This window comes from Ictidomys tridecemlineatus, chromosome 13 (genome assembly GCF_052094955.1).
Source record: "Ictidomys tridecemlineatus isolate mIctTri1 chromosome 13, mIctTri1.hap1, whole genome shotgun sequence".
NCBI classification, from domain to species: Eukaryota; Metazoa; Chordata; class Mammalia; order Rodentia; family Sciuridae; genus Ictidomys; species Ictidomys tridecemlineatus.
This window is the reverse complement of record NC_135489.1, coordinates 27,126,931-27,143,344: the sequence shown is the minus strand read 5'-3', so window position 1 is coordinate 27,143,344 and position 16,414 is coordinate 27,126,931. Positions and strand designations below refer to the sequence as shown.

The window sequence follows — 16,414 nt, the reverse complement described above, 5'->3', positions numbered from 1 at the left end:
GACATGTAAGCTGTTCTTCCCTCGTGGGGCCCACGATCTAGTGATCAGTAGACAAGATTGACAGGCAACAGATGCCTCGAATACTCCAGGATAGTGCACACCAGAGATTTCAGAGAAGATAGACATCTCTGCCTGCTGGCAAGACTGGGAGGCGCTGTTGAGGTAGACATGTTGGGTATGGAGAGAAGTTGAGAAAAAGGGAAGGGTGGTGTGGGAGGGAGCCTCTGAGGAACAGGACAGACAGGGGCAGCGGGAAGAATAGAGACAGACGTGGGGGAGCCAGCTACTGTGAGCCAGGGCAGGTGGGTGCAGAGCCAGGTTACAACAGCAACCAGCATTTGTAGAACTAGACTGTTTCTTCAGACTTCTGTTACGTTCTACTCCAACAGTTCCCAGACCTTCCTGATCAGAATCTCCTGGGATGATTACCAAAAAAAAAAAAAAAAGTTTCAGCCCCTCCTCCCTCCCTCCCTCCCATAGCTATTCTGATTCAATGGATCCAGGAGGAGAATTTTTAACAAAATCCACCCAGAAGCTTCTGGCATCAGAGAACTTTAGGACATGAATACAGGATTATCCCATATCTTAATGTTTTTCAATTTGGAGTTTATGGAATCGTTAATTAATTACTGACAGCAATTTTTAAAATTAAGACCAATAGAATAAAATTAATCTGACTAGAGCAATCCATGTGTGATAAAGGCAAATATTATTTTGTGAAATGTTTGCTTGAATTCTGTTGGAATGTGGTGGGGGAAGAATTTGATCATAATATAAAAGGTCTTTCTTTGCACCACAGTGAATCTCACCATTGTGTCCATCCACAAAAAATGGGTTCCTAATTAGAATAAGATACATTCCATGCTTGTATGATTATATCAGAAAGGAATCTACTGTCATGTATGACTAAGAAGAACAAATTTTTTCTCTCAAAAAATTAAAAAGGGCTGGGGTTGTAGCTCAGTGGAAGAGTGCTTGCCTCGGATGTGTGAGGCACTGGGTTTGATCCTCAGCACCACATAAAAATAAAATAAAGATGAAAAGAAGAATTATAAAGCACCACTCTGCCTTGTCACCCAGGGCTCTTAGCACTGTTTACCAGGGCAGATGGTGAGCGCATCAGGTTTTATATTTTGCAGGGTAAGGGGACCTGCAAGACAAAGGTGCTCATCTAAAGTGCCACAGGCAGGGGTGGCAGGACGTGGGCTTGGACATATGACATGTCATGCTTGAAATCATGCTGTCCCTGTCATTGCACCTGCGATGACAAAATGGCCAGAGGTCTCATGGTAAACACAGAGCAGTGGCAATAGTCTGAGCAGCCAACATCACGCCCTGCAGGCCCACCTGGCCTCCCACACACCACCGAGGCAAATGCTTGGGTCAGCTTGACCCCATGAGGAGCTGCCCATGCACCTCTAAGGTGGCCAGAGGGCCCACTCTGGCAAGCTGGGCAGCCATGTGAGTTCAAGTGGAAGAGAGACTGCCTTCTTTGGAGGGCAGGGCTGGTAGGTAAGGAGACAGTGGGCTCCCACCAGAATTTTGTGTCTGCTTCAACTAGGGGCCCCTGTTCCTCATGCCCACTTCCCTATCAGCTCACGGGCAGCTGGCACAGAACTGGCCCATATCCTGATCAAGCTGACTTTTTAATGTATCATTAGTAAAGTTATCGTCTAAATTACCTTAGAATTCTGGGGGGAAAGAGCCCAATAGGCCACACCAAATTTCAACTCCAACTTACTGTTTCACCCCCAGATCAGCCATTGCCGCAGGACTGCACGGCTACAATGGTACGCTGGTGGGACTGCTGGTGGCCGTGTTCTCTGAGAAGTTGGACTACTACTGGTGGCTTCTGTTCCCTGTGACCTTCACAGCCATGGCCTGGTGAGGCGCCTCCTTCTTTCTGCATACAGATCCGTGGGGCCCCAAGATGCCTGTGCCTTTCACTGGACAAGGACAGGCCGTCCACTGTCAGTGGACACTGACACTCAGTGTCTTCATGAACAGGCTGATTTGTGTTGCAAGACACCATGAAAGCTCAGGAGCTCAGGAGCAACACAAGGAGACAGCATAGAAATGTGTTGATAAGCTTCCTTGAGTGACAGGCTTCATAATAAAGGCTAACTTTGAGTAGCTCCTAAATGCCAGGCACAGCACTAAGCAAGATGGGGGGGGTGTGTCCCAGTTGACAGAAGGGAAGACCAAGGCACGCAGAGGTCAAGTAGCCTGCCCCAGGTCATGCTGTATGAATGTCTGTGATGCTTGCTTTCTGAGTCCAGAGTGGCCATATCAGACCCCAGGCTGCGTGGCAATCATCTATTATGTAGCCTACCCTAGACCCAAAAGCTGAAAATTCACTTGTGATAGAAACAGAAGGCTTTCTTGGGACACAATGGCCCTCTGTAATCTGGAATATTTGAACTAGAAGTATCACTTGTGTCTTCCTCAAGGTGGAAGGGGGTTTAAAAAAAAAAAATTCATTGAGTGCAGTGTATGTGCCTGTCACTCACACACATGACTCTTAGCTCATCTGAATTTACAGCAGGTCGGCAGAGGGCCCAGAGGGTCTCAGTAGTGTGCCTGCTGTCACAGTGAACCCTTGACCTCCACCCCTGACTTCCTGTGTGCATTCTACCCTGGCCTCAACTCCGCTCACACATGGTGATTTATTCCTGTTCTCAGTGATAAATCAGACATGGTGACTTATTTTTAACATCTCTAAGAACTAAATTCTTTCTTTGGTTTTAAAGTCTGGAGTTCCTAAAACCAGTTAGTTTCATTTAGCTTAAGTACTGTTTCATTACTTTTTAGTAGTGCTTGCAAATAAATTACTACATTAACCATTCTGGGCAATTTATTTTTCTTCTTCAGATTTCTTTCTGAATCTGTTGGGACAAAAACATAAGGCAGTCATTTCTGTGGGGATTTCTTTAATGCTCACCCCCTGTGGGGAGCAGAACTTGTCCTCATTTGCATACGTGTGCTTTATAACTATATAGATTAAGCCCTTCAGCCAGGTGGCACTAGGTGGCAGTTAGACTTCAGTGTCCCCCACTTCCCAATTTAAAAGAAAAACTACATTGATACTCTACCCTGGGCAGAGCATTGTGCTTCATTAACTCTACTCCATAATCCATTCATGTGGTCTTTCAAATGTATCTAAGTAGGTTGGGTATTGGTAATGCCATGTCCCAGATCAATTCAATAAACAAATAGTTGTGTTGATTTGACTATTGGTTGAGTGCAGGGATATTCTAGAAGCCGAGGATAGTAAGGAAAGGTAAAGAGCTCTGTTCACAAAGAGAGAAATGAACTCATAAGCTAATTAATAAAAGGAGGTCATTTCAAAAAACGCAGTATGTGGTTTGGAAACCAAAATAGAGTCAATGGAACCAAGAGTGATAATGGCCATGGGTGGTCAGGGAAGGCCACTTTGTAGCTGGGACATTCAAAGATCTAGAGAAAGGGTTGTCACAGGTAGAAAACCCAAACTGGGGAAGTGTGATGTGTTCAAGAAGTAGAGAGGAGACCAGTGGGCTAAGGCCCCGAGAGTGCTGGAGGAGGTGCAGGAGGTGAGAGCGAGAGGAGATGATGAGGGCTGGCCCCCTGCTCCCTGGAGAGCCAAGAAGTCTTATGATTTTTATTACAACTGTAGTAAAACACAGGACACAGGATTGACGGATATAATTTATATTTAAACAAATGCCTCTGCTTGCAAAGCAGAGCAAGAATGGATGAGGGAGCACAGTTCCCAGTCTGCTATAATGAGCCACAGAGAGATGAGAGCAGTTGGGACTGGAGAGATGAAGGAGAAGACACTTCCATCAAAGGAAAGAGGCAGAGTATGTGAGTGTGAGGTTTGGTTTTGGTTTGGTTTGGGTTTTTTGGTCGGAAAAATGAAGCATTTCTCATTTTGTCATTTGTATTTTTTTTTAAAAGGAGTAAAACCCGGTGGTTGGCTGAAAGTAAAAGGGAAGCAGATAGTAAAGATTTGAGGGAAAGCTGAAAATGTGAAATAGTCCTTAGTGTGTTGAAGAGTTTGTGTGCAGGGGAGGTGCGGTAGGGTAAGGTAGACCCCCTTGAGATTCATGGTCATGAATTGAGGATAGACTGTGCAGGCAGATCATGTGATTGCATGTTAGGTATCTAGGGTGGCTGGTCCCTTCCAGAAGAAACGGAAGTGAAGAGAGGTTCATTACCTAACGTTGCTCATTTGACCTGTAAGCATAGTAATGAGGATTTGTATCCAGCTCCATCTGCCTCCAAAATCCATGCTCTTTCCATGGAAAAGGCCAAGAAGACAGAAGGTACAAACAACTGAAGGTTCCACTTCACTTGGAAGTTCCCAGAGTAGTTCTTAGTATTCTTGCTGAGTCCGGGCCTCCACAGGACCCACACACCATACCAGCCTCCTCCTAGGTCAGACTCCTGAAATGCTATCACAGCCCAGGACAATAGCTATTATCCATGCTGATTGTTGAAAAGCAAGAATTGCATTTTTTTTTTTTGAGAATGTATTGGTTTCATTTTCTCCATTTAAGAAACAAGGAAATGCTTAAATTATTTATAATGTATTCTATTTGAAATGTTTCAATATTATCAAATTTTGTTTCTCATAGCTGTAAATTTAAGTTGAACATCTCATTTCCAATCCCAAAGCAATGGACCACTAGAATCTTGAGGGAGTCAGGAATGACTATAACAGGAGAGGGGAGGGCAGAGGGCACAGTGGCCAGAGCAGAAGGGACAGTGTCAAAGTAAGGGTACTCACAGTGATCGGCCCTCTGTCTCTTCCACCTTCAGCCCAGTTATCTCCAGTGCGCTGAGCACCATCTTCAGCAAGTGGGACCTGCCAGTTTTCACGCTGCCCTTCAACATCGCTGTGACTCTGTACCTGGCAGCCACAGGCCACTACAACCTCTTCTTCCCCATGACGCTAGTAGAGCCTGTGTCGTCGGTACCCAATATCACCTGGACAGAGATTGAAATGCCCTTGGTGAGTTTCCCAATGGCGATGGGTTGAAGCCCCTCAATTCCATGGCAGATCCTCTTGCTTCCCAGCCGGTACCTTCCCCAGGTGCTCAGCTTCAGCTTCACCAGACACTGTCCTTGATAGTCCAGAAAGCATGGCTGTCACATCCGGACACCCATTCAACAGAACATATTGAGCATCTGAGATGTGCCAGGCAATCTTCCAGATATTGGGCATACACAAGGAAGAAAGCAACAGCCCTTTCCTCCTGAAACTTACATTCTATAGAGGGGAAGAGATAACACAAGTGAACAAATAAGGGCTACGTTGACAGTGCAGGATGGTGTGATTGTGTGAAAAAAATATTAGATAAGATAGATAAAAGAATAAGAGACTAAAACAAATGTTTAAAATTAGGATGTTACAGGTGTTACCAGTAGAAGACAATGGTTAAATTTTCACATACTTTCTATACTAATGATTCTCAAGCAAAGGTGATTTTTGCTCCTTGGGGACATTAGGCAAGGTCTGAAGAAACCTTTTTTTGTCAAGACCAGAGAAGTGCTTCTGGAATACAGCAGGTGGGAGCTGTGTACCCTGCTCAACATCCTATCACGCACAAGACTGCTTCCCACCACCCTCAGCAAAGAATTCTAGTCCAAAATGTCTATAGGACCCAAGTTGAGAAACTCTGCTTGATATCCCACCATCACAAATGTACAGTTGCTGAGAGTAATCTGTCACCCATCCTCTGGCCTTTGGGAATAAGGACCCATGGTCCCTGGCCCACATCCAAGAGTCACTATTTAAGCACCCACCACAGGAACATGTGGCTTGACCAGAGAGAAAGGCCCACTCCACGCTGTGAGGCCAGACAACCCAGTCAGTGCTGAGGGGACCTGTGTGATGTGGGTCACAGAGAAGAGGACCCTCTTACTCCTCCTCAAAATAAACAAAGAGAAAGCAGGTGGACCAAATCGGGATATCCTGAGGCCCAAGCTCGCCCTCCAACTCCGAGGCAGCCCACCACTCTAACAAACAGCATCCTTCTCTCCCACATCCGCCAGATCTGAATTTTGAAGAATCCATGCCACTTCCCTGTTTCTCTAAAGCATTGCAGGGGAAAGACTTCGTTTTGTTTAACCAGCTTGTTGTTGTTCGTGAGAATTATAAGGAGTATGAAGAAGACCAGGTGCTCGGTAAATTTCCACCACACACCTGACTGCGCTTCACCCCAGGGTGTCAACTGGGCCTGGAGAGCAGGGTTAGGGGAAGACTGCACAGTTCACCAGGCTAAAATATGGACCCTGGCACAGGAGCTTCATTCATTCATCTGCATATGGCTCTATTCCAAGGCCCCTTGTTCCCTCATTCCTCTCATTCTTGATTGCTTGGGCTTACAACTGTGTTCCCGGATGGACAGGTCGAAGCTGGATTCCCCTCAGCACTCCGCATCCCCTAGACATTGGAAGGTCATTGGGATCTTTGTTGAGTAGACTTCTAGCCTGTTCCACATGTAAGCTGAGTTCCCTGGTCTGGTACAAAGCATTTTCTGGAACCAATATATAACACTAGGTAGGGCCTACCTGCCATTCCTAGCATAGGTTTATAAGCTAATCAATACATATTTTTATGCACATTTTTGTATACTCAGTCATAAAACACCCTATCCTCTAAGAATCCTATGACCCAGAGAAATGAGCTACAGAATTTTAAAGATGGAAGGACCTCTGCTAGGCCAGCCTCTTCATGTTGCAGAGGAAGACACCCGAGCCTGGAATGAGGAAGTGACACGCGTATGGTCACACAATGAGTTCCCTCTGGAAGCCAGAGTCCTGTATCCCTAGGCCAGTGCTCACCCTCCTCTACCCCTCTCTGTCTTTTCCCCTTTTGACCTCAAAGGATTGCAGAGATATGGACAATTCAGCCTGGACAGAGAAGGACTATTCAACCTCTGTCTCAAATCAGTCATCCCCAAGCCCTCCACCACCAGATCACTCTCAAGGCTCAGGGGTGTTGGGGCTGCGTGCCGTTCTTCAGCTGTTCCAGAACAGTACTTTATCACCCTGCTAAGTGGAAGAGCAGGGGAAACGCCTTCTCCTCCTTTCCAGGGGTAGAATAGAGAGCACCTAAAAGGATGTATCAGCCATGTGGGGGTGGTAAAGACCTGACTAACGGTCAAGTTCAGAGGCTCTAGCTTAGGGAACTCACTCATCAAAATAATCTAGGATATCTCAGCTATTTGTAGATATTTCTAGGATTCCAGGAGGTTGAAAGGAAATCCCCTAGTGCCCTGAAACCCCAAAAGGCAGTCTGAGAAGGCCATGCATTCTGGTCCCCTCCAAGAAGAAGCTGTATGTTCCTCAGAAGCATCTGTGCCTGGCCCCCATGTTGGGTCCTGCCCACCTGGGTGCATGAGGTTGCCAGATGCCTGGTAGGTGGTGGAGTGGGGAGCTATTTGTTCCAGTTTTTGCCCTCCCCTGTTCTCACACTGGAGGGCACGGTCATCCTCCCGTTCCACCTCATTGCCCCCTCCAGGAATGGCTCAGCAGTGGCCCACAGGGCCCGTCTTTGCATTATCAACTGATGCTCCAGTGACTCGGGTTCTGTTGATTTTGCAGCTGTTACAAGCCATCCCCGCTGGGGTTGGCCAGGTGTATGGCTGTGACAACCCCTGGACCGGCGGCATGATCCTGGTGGCTCTGTTCATCTCCTCCCCGCTCATCTGCTTACACGCAGCCATCGGGTCCATCGTGGGGATGTTAGCAGGTAAAGCACGGCCCCTGCTCGGATCCTCAGAATAGTCGTTGTAGGGTCCGTTCTCCCCACACACAGCAAATATTCTAGATGTACTCTCTTCACTGGAGTTTCAAACACGGTCAGGGGTAGGAACTTAGTTTTCCTTTTCCTGAGTCTCTAAAGGGAGCAGATTGCAATGTAGGGGGACGGCAGCTGCCTGTGGGGGAGGGGCACAAGAAAGTCCAAGCTGGACACACGGCCAGCACTTTGGAGTTTTGCGTAAGCTAAAAGGAAAAGTTTTCCCAAAATTGGATCAGCATTTCACAAGTGCGATTTCACCTTCCTCCACCTTTGTAAATACATAGACAGATATGTTCTGTACCACAAGAGCCAGAAATGAGGAAGGGAACATTGGGAGTAGAAGCCTGTTTTTTTACTTATTCCAATACTATTCGATGTTCAAAGACGTTTGGAAGCAGCCACTTTAAACATTTTTAATTGGAAATACTCTCACACTCATCAAAAAAAATCACAAAAATAAATAATACCAGAGGTGCCCACTGAGTCCTTACCCAGACTCACCTGTTGTTTGCATCCTACCCCTGTGGATATGACTCACCCCTACATGTGCCTATAGTTGTAGACTCATAATTTTCAGCCATTGGACATGGAATTTTTAAAAATCAAATCGCTCTTGCTAAAAATGAAGCTTCTCTGGCTAAAGGAGTGGGTAGGATTGACTCCCACTTCTGCTGCCCATCTGTCCAGCAATAGTCACACCTCTGTGTGAAAACTCTGCCTTTGGAAAACTGTTTGGAAACCACTGCTTTCTTGCCACTGTCAGTTTCCTGAGACCCGAAGCCATCTACAGAGATTCCTTTGATAGACAAGGTTGTAGGTATAGGGTGAAAAACCAGAAAGGAACCTGAGACCTGGCACTATCCTCTGTGGTCCAAAATCTCTCAGAAATATCATATCTCATTCCACAGCCCTGACGGTGGCCACGCCCTTCGAGACAATCTACATGGGCCTCTGGAGCTACAACTGCGTCCTCTCCTGCATCGCCATCGGGGGCATGTTCTACGCCCTCACCTGGCAGACCCACCTGCTGGCACTTGTCTGTGGTGGGTATTTGAGAAAGTGACAACAAAGTCACTTCTCTATTCCTATTCCTAGCTCCCTTGTTATGTGCCTGAACAAGCTCATCCCCCAGATCAATAGGAACAAGATGTTTATTGTCCCCCGGCTCCATGCAAGGCCATCATGGACATGGGGAGGAAATAAAAGAATGTAAGACTTTAATATCTTCCCTCAGAGAATGCACCGTCAGGTGGGAGATAACTGCAAAGATGTCAAACAGACATGCCCCATGTCAGGGCACAGTGCAGACACTGAGGCTGCAGGAAAGAACACAGGAGCCCTGCTCTTGGTCTGGGCTCTGCCAGGGCAGTGGCTGGAGGGGGATGCACAGGCTCTGGGAAGCTGACTGTTGGTCCTTGTAACTCCACAGCTCTGTTTTCTGCATACATGGGAGCAGCCCTTTCTAACATGATGGCGGTGGTAAGTTTGGACTCTCTCAAGCACCATCCTAAAGTGTTCCAGAGCTTCTGGATGCTTGGGTTCTTGTGCAAGGTCCTGAGTGGATTATGGTATCTGGTACTTAGTGCTTCAATCAAGGCTTCGCTAGGGTTTATCCAGAGAAGAATTTGTGCATGTACCTCTAGGAAGAGTGTGTGTGTGTGTGTGTGTGTGTGTGTGTGTGTGTGTGTTGAAAGAGAAAACAACAGAGAAGGACAGATGGCACTATAGAGATGATGTAGGAATCTATGTCAAGACCAATTTTTAGCTCGAGTATTAAGTGATTCTGATTATGCCCAAAGGGACCACCTCAAATTCCTTGACCCACTCCTCAGACATTGAATCCAGGGACAGCAGTGCCTTCCCTAGAGAAGGATCCCCACCCTCAATCCCTACCACATCCTCCTCCCCCAGTGTCTCTGGCCCAACACAGGAGCCTAGAATCATTCTTCAGACCCCGATGCTTTATTTCCAGGTGGCTGTGCCATCAGGCACCTGGGCCTTCTGTATCTCTACCCTCATCTTCCTGCTTCTGACGACCAACAACCCAGCCATCTACAAGCTCCCACTCAGCAAGGTCACCTACCCAGAGGCCAACCGCATCTACTACCTGACAATGAAAAGCAGTGAAGAAGAGAAGTCTCCCAGCGGTGACTAGCCAGCTCCGGGCAGAGATGCTCTGCCCAGACCTTCTGTTCTCAACTCTGGGTCAAGCAGCTCAGTGCTTCCTTCTTTGCCTTTTCTTGCACCTGTATGGAATCAGACACACCTGTCATTCCCCATCCCTGTGGCTGACCTCTCTCTGTCCAAATCCTCACAATTGTCCTCATAATGGCCACGTTCAAGGAAGTCAGGGATGAGATTGCAGAGTTAAAGGAAGAAGCATGTTTTACATGTTGTTGTTGTACAACAAAAATATTAAGTCTTTTGGAAAGGTGACTGAAAGGTGATCTTCTTGGACTGTTTAATAAAACATAGATGCTATAGAATTAAACTTGCTGAGTGGCTCCTGGGCAGACATGGAGTAGGGGACACGTGCTAGAGATGAAGGCACCCCAGGCGCAGAGCCAGTGGCTGATGGGCACCTCTGGCCACACTGCTGGAGTTTTCAAATCAAAACAGGGACAAGCAGGGGACTGAAAGTGTCTAAATAAGAAGTTCTGGTCATTCAGGTTTTCCCAAACTGGTGATTACTGCCTCTTTCCCAACATGTTCAAAAACCTGTTTCTATATTATCATGTGAGCAAAATACCGGAGGGCTTACCCTAGCTGGACTCCCTGGGTCTCCGATGCCCCTTTCCCACCCTGAGGAATTTATAATTGCTTCAGGATCCACCCCCCAGTGCCCCAGACCTTTGGACACTGGACTTCTCCCGTCATCTCCCACCCTACATTTCGCTGAGATCATTTATCCTTTTTAGTTTTCCTCTTGCAAGATGCCTTTTCTTTTTGCAAGGAATCCTATACCACACATTCCTGGTAGTTCTATTATTTTCCACTGGGGTTTATTGTGAGTCCTGGGATGTTACCTTTTATCATTCTTTCTTCTGTTTTCCATCTTCCCCTGCCTTTCAACCTCTATTCTGGTTTGTGCATTCCTTGTTTAGAACCCTTCCTTGAGTATATTCTTCAAATAATACAAGAGAAAATAAGGTAGCATATTCCTGGACTCTGTGTCCACAGAGTTTCTTTCCCCTGATAGGAGAATGGCATTTTGACTGGGCACTGAGTCCCTAGGGTGCATGCAGCCCTGCCCCTCAGTTTTCTATACATGTTCTTTCATTTTCTCTCAAGTGTTAAAATGAGAAATCTGAAGCCAATCTCATTCTTTTTTCTTTTGTGAATAGCCCTTTCCTTCCTTCTAGGTGACCACAATCTCTTCATCTTTGAAGTTCAGAAATTTGGGGAAGCTATGCTGGCGAGTGTGTCTCCTCTCCTCAGTCCTGCCTTTCCCTCTGCAAACCCCAGCCTTTCTTCAGCTCAGCCAGCTTTCTTCTAGCATTGATTTGATTACTGCTTCCCCCCCCCATCTCCTCTGTCTTCTCTTTCAGGAACTCCAATATCCATATGTTAGGCTTCCTCGAACCCTGGTCCAAGTTACTTATCTTCTTCCAGTTTTTACCATGCATAATTTTGCCCTGCTCTGACATATTTCCACTTGATCTTTCAGTCACTGATTCATTTCCCAACACTAAACTTTCTTCCTTAGATTCAACTGATAAGTATAATTTGGGAAATAGATATAGATATATAGTCTTTGTTTTAGAAAAATCTTTGGGATTTGAGCTAAAATGAAACCCCATGTATGTTCATATTCGTCTTTTGTTTTTATCTGTCTCCTTTTGCCCCCCAAATCAGAGTTACCTTCTGGTAACTTGTAGCCCTAAACTTAGGCCCATTCCCCTTCTTCCATCCTAAATGGGCCCCTGTGCTGATTGCCCAGAATCATCTGCCAGTGTCTGTGACCTAAGAAACTCTATCTTCTGCCTGACCTCATTCACTCACTGACCGAGGAAGCACTGTCTAGAGAAATATTAATATGTTACTAAGTCCCAGGCTTGACAGTAACCGAACCAGTCCCTGCCTTTGAGAAATTTATTTTATGGGGATTTGCATGACCAGGTGAAGAGTCTCACCTGAGATAAAGATGAGGCTGAGCCTGCTTACGTCCAGGGCACTAATCTTCATCTTGAGGAAATTATCTGGTCGGGTTGGTCTTTTGTTTAGGAAATGTATCAGGCGTGATTTTAAGGGTTCCAGGAAAATAACTGTGCCTCTTTTCCTGTCCCCTGTGTTCCCATTACCTGCTACCAAAGCGTTTCCAGACATCCCTTTGATTTAAGGCTTTGAACCTGTTAAAACGTAAACAGCCCTGGGAGGGTAACAGAGTAAGCATGGTCAATCATTTGCATCTTAGGTGGCAGGAGCCATTTCTGAGAATAGGTTCGATGAAAAGGGAGGGGAGAGCACAAAGAAACATGAGCAGCATATTTTAAGATCGTCTTTGGGAAGAAAAAAGAAAAGGGCATCCTGAGATAAGGCCAAGCTGGGTGAAGGAGGGTCTGGAGCACATTGTCCCACCAGAATGACTGTGAAGCTGGTTGTATTTGGCTTGAAAAAAAGATTTGGCTGAGGTCATGGCTGTGTGCAGTAAGAGGAAACACATGTGGAATAAGTCAGCTAGACATCCCCCCAGAACACGGGGCACAGGGTGGGAGTGGTGAGCAGGCCCCCTGAATCCGTGGAGAGGGATGCATCATAGCAATGGCTGAGCCTGAGCACAAGTGTCCTATGAGACTCTCAGTCCCCTACTTGGCATTGCAGGGCTGAAGGCCTGCAGGGGACATTTGCTTTGGGTGGAGTTAGACCAAATGACCACTGCAGGTACTCTCCTCCAACTCCAAATTTCTGTGATTCTGTGGCTCTGAGCTCCTGCCAAGGAATAAGGTGGAAAATCTCTAAGGTGAAGAAAACTCATGGAGACAAAAGTTGAAAATGTACATTTACATTTACAGCTTTTCCTAGAGCTTGACCAGTCAGCCATTTGGTCCGTTTTACCAAAATGCTCAGCATGGTTGCTTGTGTCGACACAAACTGGAGGACCAGTGTCACTCAGCTGGCCCTTCTGCCTTGACCTGCTCCTCCCCAGCCCTCTCCCCTCTGGAGGGTTCTTCTTCCTGTCCATCCTCTAAGCTCTGACCATCACTTGGTCCTCCTGGCCTGTGTCTGTGGCTGCATCAAACGAATGTGCCCCAGTTTGTTCATGGTCCCTGTGTGAGTCGCAGCTCTGTTCTCTTAGGCCCTAAAGGTTGTGAGGGCCTGGGGACAGCTATCACATAAAACCAGGTGGGGAATGAAAGTTTCAGTGTGGGCATGATTTCTACTCAATAAACCGCAGTCTCACTTGGCAGCTTTAAAGGTATTCACATTTTATGTGAGATTTTTTTGACTTGCCTGGTTTTTCTTGCCTCTAGCCATTCAGAGCAGATAGAAGGACCCATAGGGACCCCTTCTACCTCTTGTGGAACTAGAAATTCTAAGGCCCCAAGGAGGGGGGTGGGAGAGTGACAGGTCCTTTTTAACCCTTTGCGCATTGGTAACTAAGAGCCCCCAGTTCCCTGCTACAGCCACAGGGGCTGCTGGAGCCCAAAGAAGCAGCAATTTGCTTTCATTTTACAAGCTCGGGATTGGTTCTCTCCACAGGACCTTGGCCGGTTCCCCTGGAGGAATCTGCCTGCCCTGAGTTAACTCTGGGAATTCCTTTCATTATTCTCCCTCCACAAGGTCAGAAATGTAGCATTGTGAAGAAAACATCATTCTGAAGTGAATTCTGGTTGACTGAGCCTTCAAGGAAAGAGTCTCTTGCACAAACAGATCTCTTAGATAGTCCTCAATACCTGGGTTCTAGGCTTTGGTACAACCAACAGGGAACAAGGTTCCATCTCAGCTTTTTGCTGCCCGGGAAGCGCTGGATTACCCTGCCCTGGGTCTCATGTGCCAATGTGTGTGACAGACACTACACTCCTAGGAGCTATGGTTCCTTTCAGCTCAGGACTCATGATGAGCTTCCTAGATGGCTTCTCCAGGGGACATCATTTCCTTTTCAGCTTGGTTCCATATTCTTCCCAAGTGGCATCTGTCTGTTATGTTTGGGTGGGTGGATGCTCAGGGAGCCAGAGTGAGCTCACTACAAGAAGTTCAGGAGCCCTTAGAAGAGGCCAGAGAAAGATGGCAAGGGGCGCGCATCAGGGCCTGAGCCAAGAGACTAAGTGACGGGGGACAAAGAAAAGGGGAAGGCTTGCGTTGTCCGCAGAATGCCAAGGCCCTGAGCCAGCACACCCAGGAAGGCCCCTGTGCTGGGAACCACCTGCTCTTGCACACTCCGCCTCTCCCTGGAATGCAAGGGCCTCCTGGATGCTCCTACCCTCTCCTGCCTCCAAAGCACTTCCCTAAGCAGGACCCCTCTTCAGCAGTTCCAAAACACCTGGTGCTGTGGGACGGGGACCTTTGACGTCAGCGGGGGACTCTGTCTACTCAGGTGTAGCTAATTTCCTCAGTGTGAGGTTCTGCTTCTCATCCTGAGTAGGGCCCACACTCCACCTCTGAGTGTGTATTGGGGGGTGGGGTGGTACGTCAGTCTGGGATTGATGACCCATCATACTAGCCAAACAAAGCATGTTTGGATTGGGCCCCCTCCCCAAACTCCAGCCCACCAGAGCGCATGGCCTCATGGGACTTGGGGGGGGCCTGCTTGCATCATATATAGACCTCAGAGTTCTTTCTTGACACAGGGGTTAGGTCATGCCCTTCTTGCTGTGAGAGGGTCCCGCAGAGCCCTCCCGGCCCCAGTCGGCAAGAGTTAGGAGGAAAGATCTGAAAATTTCCATAGAACCAGAAAGACAAGATCTCGCCTAGGCTGTGCAAAGATTTCCATGGAGACGCTGATGCTAAAACGGCTCCCCAGTCTGCACCCCGCCTGGACGGGGAATTAAAGGAGCTTATTGAGGTTGGAAGGCAAATTGGCCCCCAGAGGAGACAACACTTAGATAATTGCTATAAAGGCAAATGCTAGAGCTAGAATTCTAATGAGAAGAGGTGACACCTCGAGACAGCAGGGAGGCTACTAGACATCCCAGCTCTGCCCTGTAAAGGAAAGCTGCCTGGTCCCCCAGCTGGGAACCATGGTAGCTGGCGCTCACCTTCCCCTGGGGGCTTAGGAAGTCATCTTTGGGCAGGAAAGCCAGAGAGCGAGGGAGTGCTGCAGAAGGGGCATTTGTCCCTCCTGTTCCTACTCCTCCTCCGTAGTGCCCTTCCCTAACTGGCAGACTTGACCGGAATGGGTTTAGGGGATGCACATCGGTGAGTTTACAGAAAGTCAGCAAGGGGATGCCTGGAGGGCTGGGGAGGTAGGAAGTTTGAGTTTAGGAGAAATCACAGCACCCGGAGCTGAGGACCACAGATGCTGCCCATTTGGAAAGAAGCTTCTTCCCGAGTCCTGATGGTCTAGATTCCTCCAGCCCTGTACAGGAAACCCAAAGGAGCCCAGGTAAGAGATGCTGGGGAAAAGAAATGGACCCCGTAGATCCCCAGCCAACAGCAACATCAGGCATTTCAAAGGAAAACTTTTAACTCTTTCTTCCGTTGAACTGCATCTGGGAAAGAGAAGCTCACTAAGAAATCCAGACAGAAGCTAGATTTTGGAAACTTGGAGATGGAATGGCTCTTGAGTATTTGTAGCTCAAACCCTGTATCTTATAGACGAGGAAACCACGGCTAGCCAGAGATGTGTCCAGGATCCTAACATGCAACCCTGGGTGCTGCATGCTCAGCTGGTGATGAAACCAGGCCCATTTACCAGCCTTCTATCCCCCCCGCACTTGCCCACTGGAAGGGCTTTATAGCATTTGTCACCCTTCCCACAGGCTATGACCCCCTGCTCTGACATCACCAGTATGGCTCCCAGGGCTGTGCTGCATTGGGTTGAGCCTCTGGGAAGTAACTTCTGGCTAATGAGGTAGCATTGAAAATGTTCTGCAAGGACTCACTACCTGCTGCTTCCAGAGCTGAGCACTGCTCCATGTCCCTGGCTTGTCTCCTTAGGTCCTCTATGCCTTCTACAGAAGAACAGGACCAATTAGTCTCCACGCGCATCTTCACCTCACAGCTCCTCACAACCGAAGTCCTCGGTACCCCCTCTCACATACCCATCTGAGATTACCATAGACTTATTCTGTATAGCTACTGAGAAGATGTTTCTGGAAGACAGACGCAGGCCATAAGAAGCAACATTTCATGATATTGGAGTTATCTGAGTCAAAGTGGATAGCCTGTAAGGTTGGTGACCTCCTCCAAGACAGGCAGCTAGTGATATGACCCTTGGCACACTTGCTGGCAAAAGCCATCCGGCAAGGCTTGGCTATGTCTGCGGCTCTGCTTGTGCTCAAAACCCTGGCTTCCATGTACCCCTTCTCTCAAATGTGTGTGGAATCTACAACCTTCTGTGAGGCTGGGAGAGAACTTAAATTTACTCTTAAGTGTCAAATCTGGCTGATTGGTATTGGTTTTATGGCTAACCGGGTTAAGAAGGATTCTTAGGCTGCATCTAAACTTAGTGGAAAAAAGCTC

At 47.5% G+C, this 16,414-nt stretch overlaps 1 protein-coding gene across 5 annotated transcripts in view; it reads left to right on the top strand.

Moving 5' to 3' along the window:
* Positions 1 to 16,414, top strand: part of Slc14a2 (solute carrier family 14 member 2) — a 420,044-nt gene that overhangs the window by 379,135 nt on the left and 24,495 nt on the right. For 2 of the 5 annotated variants that reach the window (XM_078030094.1, XM_078030093.1), the window contains 6 exons: positions 1,756 to 1,884; positions 4,804 to 4,996; positions 7,594 to 7,741; positions 8,701 to 8,835; positions 9,222 to 9,271; positions 9,765 to 9,939. In XM_078030094.1, coding sequence (XP_077886220.1) covers positions 1,756 to 1,884; positions 4,804 to 4,996; positions 7,594 to 7,741; positions 8,701 to 8,835; positions 9,222 to 9,271; positions 9,765 to 9,939 — 830 coding nt within the window. Of the gene's footprint in view, positions 1 to 1,755; positions 1,885 to 4,803; positions 4,997 to 7,593; positions 7,742 to 8,700; positions 8,836 to 9,221; positions 9,272 to 9,764; positions 9,948 to 14,566; positions 15,336 to 16,414 lie in introns of those variants that run through there. The other 3 variants (XM_040273470.2, XM_078030095.1, XM_040273485.2) reach the window with 2 other exon arrangements.